The 7,834-nt window shown below is 43.1% G+C and overlaps 1 protein-coding gene across 1 annotated transcript; it reads right to left on the minus strand.

Annotated features, from left to right (window-relative positions):
• Nucleotides 1-1,640: 1,640 nt before the first annotated feature.
• LOC136539067 (alkylated DNA repair protein ALKBH6 homolog) lies at nucleotides 1,641-7,252 on the minus strand. The gene is made up of 7 exons (XM_066530996.1): nucleotides 7,026-7,252; nucleotides 6,856-6,916; nucleotides 6,728-6,766; nucleotides 2,577-2,689; nucleotides 2,208-2,484; nucleotides 2,057-2,103; nucleotides 1,641-1,968 (listed from the first exon to the last, which is right to left on the minus strand). Exons 1-7 carry the CDS (start codon nucleotides 7,200-7,202, stop codon nucleotides 1,801-1,803), a joined length of 882 nt encoding a protein of 293 aa, XP_066387093.1. The 5' UTR covers nucleotides 7,203-7,252; the 3' UTR covers nucleotides 1,641-1,800.
• Between the last annotated feature and the right edge of the window lie 582 nt (nucleotides 7,253-7,834).

Below are 7,834 nucleotides of genomic sequence, written 5' to 3' on the forward strand. Positions count from 1 at the left end.
TAGCCGAGCACCGAGGCATCCGGTGTGCACTAGACGTGTACTCACTGGACAGCTACAGTGCAGCCAACCGAGGCACGAGATTCAAAAGAGCTCACTGGACATGTCCGGTGTGCCACCAGACGCCACACCGGACAGGGATCACAAAGAGCATGTTTTGCGAGGCTCTAAGCATGTATAGGCGTTGAAACGGTTGAAAAAATAATTGTTGGAATAAGGCCATTGAGCATGCACCGGACGTGTCCGGTGTGGCATCCGGTGCCACTGTAGAGGCATCCGGTGCACCCACAGTCAACTCAAAAAGGGGTAACGGTTGGATCCTTGGCTTGGGACTATAAATAGACCACTTGGCCAACCAAGGCCACTCTCTTGGACCTCCATTCAGTTGTGCAAACCTCTTGAGAGCTCAAGAACACAATCTACTCACTTGCATCTCTTTGGATCACATTTGGAGTGAGATTGAGAGCCTCTAGTGCATTTGCTTAGTGATCTTGCATCGTGTGGTGCTAGTTGAGCATGTTGGGCTGGTGAAACTCTTGTTACTCTTGGTGATTGTCGTCACCTAGCCAGCCCAGAGCTCGGAGGATCATTGATCGGCTTTGGTGATTGTTACCGGCTCCGATCGATTGATTGTGAGGGGTTCTTGAGCTTATTCCCCGTGGGAGATTCAAAAAAAACTACTCTAGTGGATTTGTGGGTTTGGAAGTGCTCTCTTGTGTGGTTCTTATGGCGCCCTTGGTGTGAGCTAGGCGTGTGATGCCTATTAGCGCGTGAGCCACCAAGTTAGTACTCGTCACAATGTGATCATAGGTTGCCGGTAAGCAACCGAAACACAGGGATAAATCTTGGTATTCAATTGTCTCTTGCCAGTTCGGTTTGCACTCTATCACCGCGCTTTGCATTCATACTTGATTTGTGTGGTAGTTGCTTGTGTAGCCTAGTGTAGCATAGAGCTAACAATAGAAGTAATTAGTTGTAATTAGCTTAGCTCTTGCTAGTTACAGTTAGTTGAGTAGTTGCTAGTTTATGTGCTTGTGTGATTCAACCTTAGAGATCATAGAAACTACCATTGTGTAGGAGGTTTGCTTGAGGTGGTGTAGAGGTAAAACAATTTGCATAACGCCATCTTTTTATCTAATCAAAGTTGCTCTAGTGCTTTATAGATTTTTTTTACAGGCTATTTATCCCCTCTAGCCATTTAGATACTTTCAACAAGCTGGTGAGGAAGGAGGCATAATGGTCTTTTTACACTCAACATTGCTATGATAATCAAGATTGCCAAACACCTTGATTTTTTCATGCTTAGACCACAACTTATTAGAAAATTGTGCTCAGATTATACGCGAGTCTAAGAAAAGCTGAAACAGGGCGTTAAGCAGCTTGAGCTAGCTCGCTGAAAGCAAGTAGCTGCCAGCAGGCTAACAGGCCAACAAGTATGGAGTCAGGCCCAGCCCACGACAGACTCCCACTGAAGTATAACTCGGTTTGCTGGCCGGCCGTTTCAGACTGCGAAAGGCAGCTGCACGCACACCGTATACGACACGGTAAACAGCATCATCTCGTACGCGTACATCATACCCAGCGGTTTCTTGTTCCTTCCCGTCCTTCCTGGTCGATTTCTAAGAAACTGTGCTCAACAGCTCTTTGGGATTCTTGACCAGAAAACGCTTTTTTAGTTTTTTTTCCTTTTGTGTTTTGTTTTGTGGACACCATGCTGACCAAACAACTCCCACACAATACCTATATGTATCTTACATAGCATACTGGTAGTCCTATTCTAAAACAAGGCTATAATCATAATTTCTAGATTTTGAATAGCTTTTTGTGGACTTTCAGCACCAACCGACACGTTAGCGAGACTCTTGTGGCGGTCCTGCGGAACGTGCCACGCTGCTCATCCATGCTCATGCTCCCCAGGATAGAGTCCGAATGTAGATGCTTCAGTTCTGGGCACTGCGACACATTCTCGACCTGTACAATGCCAATTTTATTGCACTCAGAACAAGTTCAGATGCTCATCATGCACAAGTGATTTACTGATGTTCAATCATTGTTTCACCTTGTCCAGATTATGTAGCTCATTATCTTGTATGCCATGCAAGTAGTCTGTAGAGAGAAAAAAAAAACAATAAGATACAATGAAAACTACGATTGAATAAAGATGGTCAATTGGCAATCCCAGTAGAAAACAATTGCAAGATCTATTTAACCTGTATAAGCCTGATCCTTAAATACCAACAGGTTGCAGGGCATCAGTATAAGTGATGAAGATGAAGGATCAGATCCATTTGTGGCTCCACGTTCATGTGAGCCAGAGCCATTGCTCTCCGTCTCAGCTGGCGCCGGCAACCCATGGGCATGTAAGTCCTGTGGATCAGTGTCCTGCTGCTCTTTAAGCCTTTGATGGGGTGTGAAATCAATCACAACAGGTGAAGCAAGAGATATGATAGCAACAACAGGGTAGTAGGCAGGACCATCTTGGTGTGGCTGGAAGGCACAAAATTCGTTGTTTGTAAGCAAAGGGCGATGCTTAAATGTAAACAGAGGAAACAAACAACAGAGGTCTGTCAATTGCAAACCATGATCCCTTGATTAGGATGATACTCATTTATCAGCACATGATTGATTGCAGAAGGAAATAAACCCGTCCACTGGCAGATTCTGTCGGTTATCCTTGTTAGCCATGAAGGTACTGCAGCATTAGATGCTGTGAAGCTCAATTTCATGCTAAAATTGATATGCACTTGAGTATAATTTATAAAAGCACACATATTAGAATGCAACTAGTAGGCATGTTAGCCACCAATCAAGAAATGTATCACTGTTGCGTTCAGTACAGACATCAATTACAATAAGATTATGGCATAGCAGGCACTCAAAAATTCAATCTCTGTGTTGTGCTAGATTCAGTATTTTCAGAAGGTAGGAAAACAAGTAATAGTGTTCTCAAGGTTACAATCTGCTAACTGAAACAATCTCTACAACTAAAAAGCGGCAAATGTCCTACCCGGTAGGACCAAAGCCCCCCACTCCATGTTATGCCACTACGGTGTCTTTCCCACCCTGCCGAATGCCACTCCCAGAACAATTATTTCTCCGCACCCTGCACCATGCCACTCCCCGCCTCCCCGGCAATTGTTCAGCCTCCCTCTCGTGCCCATGGAAAGAAAGCCCGTGAAAAAAAATCTCGCTGCCCCGGCGCCGACGCCGCCCCCTGCCTCATCAGCCCCGACGCGCCACCACTGTACGGGCTGCCGCCAGACGCTCCGCCGCCTCCACAAACTGCTCGTGAAAAAGAAATCTCCTTGTCCCGCCGCCAGACACTCCGCCGCCTCCACGAACTGCCTCGCTGACACCGCTGGACCGCCCCTGCCTCGTCAACCCAGACGCTGCCTCCGCAGGCCAGACGCGAGCCGGCGACGAGCGCCCAATAGGTATGCCACCCTTCTCTTAGGATCTCATCTTCCGTCGAGCTTGCCACTGTGCCACCTCTTCCTTTTATCTCGCCGCCTTCCCACATCCCAATCTCCCTCACCCTGATACCTGCGAGTCTGCCCCGTGGTCCTCGCTTGCTCTTCTCCCAATTGCCCTCGCTCTTCCTAATGTTGTGGACTTGTGGTGGCTGGTGACGATTTTGTGTTCCTCAGGCATCCTCGCTCTTCCTGATGCTACAGTGGTGATGAGTCTGTGTTGCTCAGGCCTCGTATAAAATGCAGTCCAATCGGTGATCGAGGTGCTGAAGCTCTTGCTCGACAAGGTATCCCACACACACGGCCACAACTTAGTTTTTCCAGACTCGAACTCTTCTAACGAAACAACAATTGTGTTCCTTTGTGGCAAGCCTGTATGAGATTTGATTCAATTGGCTTTTGCTAAGAGATTGTGTCTGTGGTTGTGTTGCGCAGCGCCGCCGCTATTTTTGCATCCACATACGACGGTCATGACATCCTTTGCAACATGTAATCCCTCCCAGTATAAAATTTCATGGCGGATCAACACTGCTGCAAAAATAGGATTTTTTTTTGGAAATAGTACAGCAGAGGAAGCCCCCACTGTAAGCTTTTATATTAATAAAATAAAAGAAGCTGTACTGAACATAAAAGTCAATTTTTAGTTAGCTGTGCTGTTGTGCCGTGGTTTTGGTTCACTGGTTCTTTGTCATGTCAGGCTAAGAACCTTTCATTTAGCTCTTGTTGCTTGACTGCCATGTTTGTCACATTTCTTTCTGTGTTCAGAAAAACAAAATCATATAACCATGTCCTGCCCAATAGCCTTAGCCTGAAATGGTTCTTAAAATAATAATCGATTTTAACTTTCATCTGTGACTGTGTACAAGTAATCATCTATAAACTTTTTGATAGGTCAGCTGCAGGTAGGTTTATGACTGTTTCTTTTTGCTACCTACTGAGAGGTTCATGCTACATGATGTTGCTATTTACACAAATTCAGTGTGTGCATGTATGCCTAGGGATCCATGATTTTTTTTCTCAAAAAACCTACGGATCCATGATCCTTAGCTAATAACTATAGCGTTTATTTCCTAAAATCTGTTGCAGATTCCCTAAACCGTTTCTTGGAGCCCTTCAACATTATTTAGGCAGAGATCAGGAAACATAGATTACCTATGCTGCTAGCTTAACCTGGTAGTAGAGTTTGATATGATCTCTCCCACAGTTTGTTCACAGTATTAGTACGTTGTGCCCATTTCAGTTCCCACAGTCATTGGCTCAGCTTGTAGCCTCCCTCTGCTGACCACAAACAGTACCAGGTGAGGATTTGTTGTATGTTGTTTTGTGAACTTGAGTTTCATATAACAATAAAATTTGGTACAGTTGGGCACTTCAAACTTTTTTTTGTGATATTTAGAGACTGAAGGACCGAAGAGACTTCTTCCAGTTTAGATCTTTTATTCTCAAAAACAAGAAAAAGGTATCTATGTTGATATGGCAAATATATCACCACTAAACATATGTTTATTCCACCGCTCACTACCTGGCAATGGATTCAGACTTTCAGATATTTAATTCAGTCTTTCAGACATCGTTCAATCTCTTTGATTAATGGAGCTAGTGCCTTTCGTATTTAGAAATGAGCCAGGGTAGCAAGACATTAGCTGGAAGGCGCTGAAGCAGGAGAAACTGAAGTCTGACATAGTTTTAGATTCTATTTGGGTGGTGTCATGTTCTCGTATCAATGCATGCTTGTTCTCTCTGGCAGTTATCTCAATCTCTATGGAGCAGCTGGAAGAAAAGGCTCAAGATCACAACATCCTTTGAAGTCTGTTTGCCCAATTATTTTGTTACTAAACTATTATAAGATATCACAGAGCCTACCTCTTGAATTTTACTATAATCTTGTCTAGAAGACTCCATCTCATGTGCAATAAATCAATATTTTGTTCAGTTCGGAAACTCATGCGTACTGATATGATAATGTTTTTTAGACATTGTTCACAGTTTTGATCTGAGATAAATCTATTGAGATAAATATATTTTGATTGGTATATGCTTGATTTATTCTCATCAAAAATACTTCATTCTCCAAACAGTATATGCACCACTGGGTATTGTGAGTTATGTCAACCAGCACATGATTGATGTGCCCTCCGAAGATCACTTGTTTGTCTCCAGAGAGCAACATAATCTACGTACTTTAGGATGTAGAGGTGGTTGATTTGTTGGTGATGATCACAAGTGAAGTGTAGCTTCCTTGCTGTGACGGAAGCAATGAAGTAAGACAACTGTCTACCCCAAGAAGCAGGTTTGTTTGTACAAGGAAGAAGTAGCTTTTTTGTAACTTGAAATTATCCATGTTTTGTGAAAAACCATGTAATATTATGATTGGTTACAAATGAATGCTGTGAAACGTGACGCTTAAAAGTATCGCTTTTTAATAGTATATCACACGTTCATATTCGAATTATTGTGGTATATTTTTTCCCGTTGCAACGCACAGACATTATACTAGTTAAAGAAGAAAGGTCATAAATACTTTATCATAGACTGACCCAAAAATACCATAAAATACATACCATTCTTTGTTTTTCTAACTTGGAGGGAGTAAACCTCTCTGAATCCCTATCTAATATTCAAACAAACATCCAGCCTTGACTGACTTCCTAACAGTTATGAAGACCTTTGAGTAGCTTCAAGTTATGATGCACTTAAAGCTGGATCTAAGCCAAGCAAGGTGATAACTAATTATCTCAGCTTCTAAGCCTAAGCCGTAACTACCAGGTGTCTCAGATTTTCTAAAACAAGCGGAACACAGTTATGATGGTTCACAAGATGAAGCCCTTGAGAGTGTTACTTGCTACGAAAGCTTAAGCTAAGCAAGTACGCTAGACAAGATATTACATAACTTGTTTATGATGATCATCATGTGGGACTTGTGGTTTGTACAAAAATTAACAAGACATCTCACTAACAAGCAAGTGGCAAGTGCTGTTGAAGCAGCAACTCAATATAGTGTTAGTTATCCTATCCTGTAAAAGTGCCAACTACTTGGTGACCTTCCCACAGTTCCACTGGCAATCGCATTGTAACAAAATCTTATTCTTCAAGCATACCTACCAGTCTTTGAATATGAACATGAGAAGGCGTTTCAAACCAAGCACATTGGAACCAAAATTAACATTAAGGGACAAACTTCAGTTATGCAATGCTATGTCTGATCTTCAGTTTGATTCAAAAAACCAAGCTAAAAATTGCAAGCATTTATGAGCACTCACGGGTCTGCGGCAGGAGCCCCTTCTCATGCACCACTCCTCCTGCACAATCCAACGCCGTGTCAAGGAAAGGAAGAAGCTAAAGCAATCCCTAAGCTAACACCACCAAGTGCCAAGAAAACAAAGAGTACCCCAGTTCTGTAGCCTCCGGTTCTTGAGGGTTTTCCACTTGGGCGCCGGTGCCTGGTAAATCTGCGTCAAAGAAGTCACCACCGCCGCGTCAAATACAGTAGGATCGAGAGAAACAGAGGGGGGAAAAGGCAAACGAATAAAAAGAGACGGGATTTGGTGGGTGCAGTACATTGTGGAGGAGCTGGGATTGCTCGGAGTGGGAGATGAAGTCGGGGACGTAGAAGAGGGTTGGGATAGCCCCAGTGGCGTAGTCAGCGAGGCTTCTCAAGGCCAGCGCCGAAGGAGGCCTCTGCCTCTCCCGCTCCGCGGCGGCCGCCGCCGCGTCTTGGGACGTCGTGTCCTCCATTGCTGTTGCTGCTGGTTGCAATTCCTTCCAGCTCCAGGTCGAAGTGGGGGTCTTGGGTCGTCGTGTGCGTGGGCCACGTGTGGGCTTTGGCTATGAGTAACAGTTAGGAGTAATCGGACCTCGCCCAGCCCAACTTGACAGCACGGCCCAGCCCATCTCAACTCTCAATTAAGTTAGTTATAATCGGGGAAAAAGTCACGTTACCTCCTCAACTTTCACGAAAGTCCGTTTTTTCTTTCTGAACTTCTAGGCAAAACATCTCTCTCAAATTTTAAAACCGTTCGTCTTACCTCCCTAACCCTATTATAAGCAGTTTTGAAGACAGTTTTATCTTTTTTTTTATTTATTTCGATTGAATCTTTGAAAAATTATAGTAAATCACAGAAAAATCATAAAATGGAAATTGAATTTTGTTGGACTCCACATGAGTAGATCTATACAGTGAATATATAATATTATATGCTTTAGTATAACATTTTTGCTGTGGTTTTAGATCTATGTTTTTATGTAATTAATTGAAATAATTTATAGCTACAATTTATATGGTCCAATTGTGATAAAATTTTTATGATGAGCTAATTATTGTATGATTGAACTGTAGTAAAAAAATTTATACTCATTCGATCAAGTAT

This window comes from Miscanthus floridulus, chromosome 2 (genome assembly GCF_019320115.1).
Source record: "Miscanthus floridulus cultivar M001 chromosome 2, ASM1932011v1, whole genome shotgun sequence".
Lineage (NCBI taxonomy): Eukaryota > Viridiplantae > Streptophyta > Magnoliopsida > Poales > Poaceae > Miscanthus > Miscanthus floridulus.

What these genes read in the sequence shown, in the direction of transcription:
- LOC136539067 (XM_066530996.1), bottom strand. Translation starts at nt 7,202, where the DNA reads ATGGAGGACACGACGTCCCAAGACGCGGCGGCGGCCGCCGCGGAGCGG. An exon ending in CCGGAGGCTACAGAACTGGG is followed by an intron (nt 6,767 to 6,855) that starts GTACTCTTTGTT and finishes TGGATTGTGCAG; the next exon opens with GAGGAGTGGTGCATGAGAAG. An exon ending in GGGGCTCCTGCCGCAGACCC is followed by an intron (nt 2,690 to 6,727) that starts GTGAGTGCTCAT and finishes CTAATGCTGCAG; the next exon opens with TACCTTCATGGCTAACAAGG.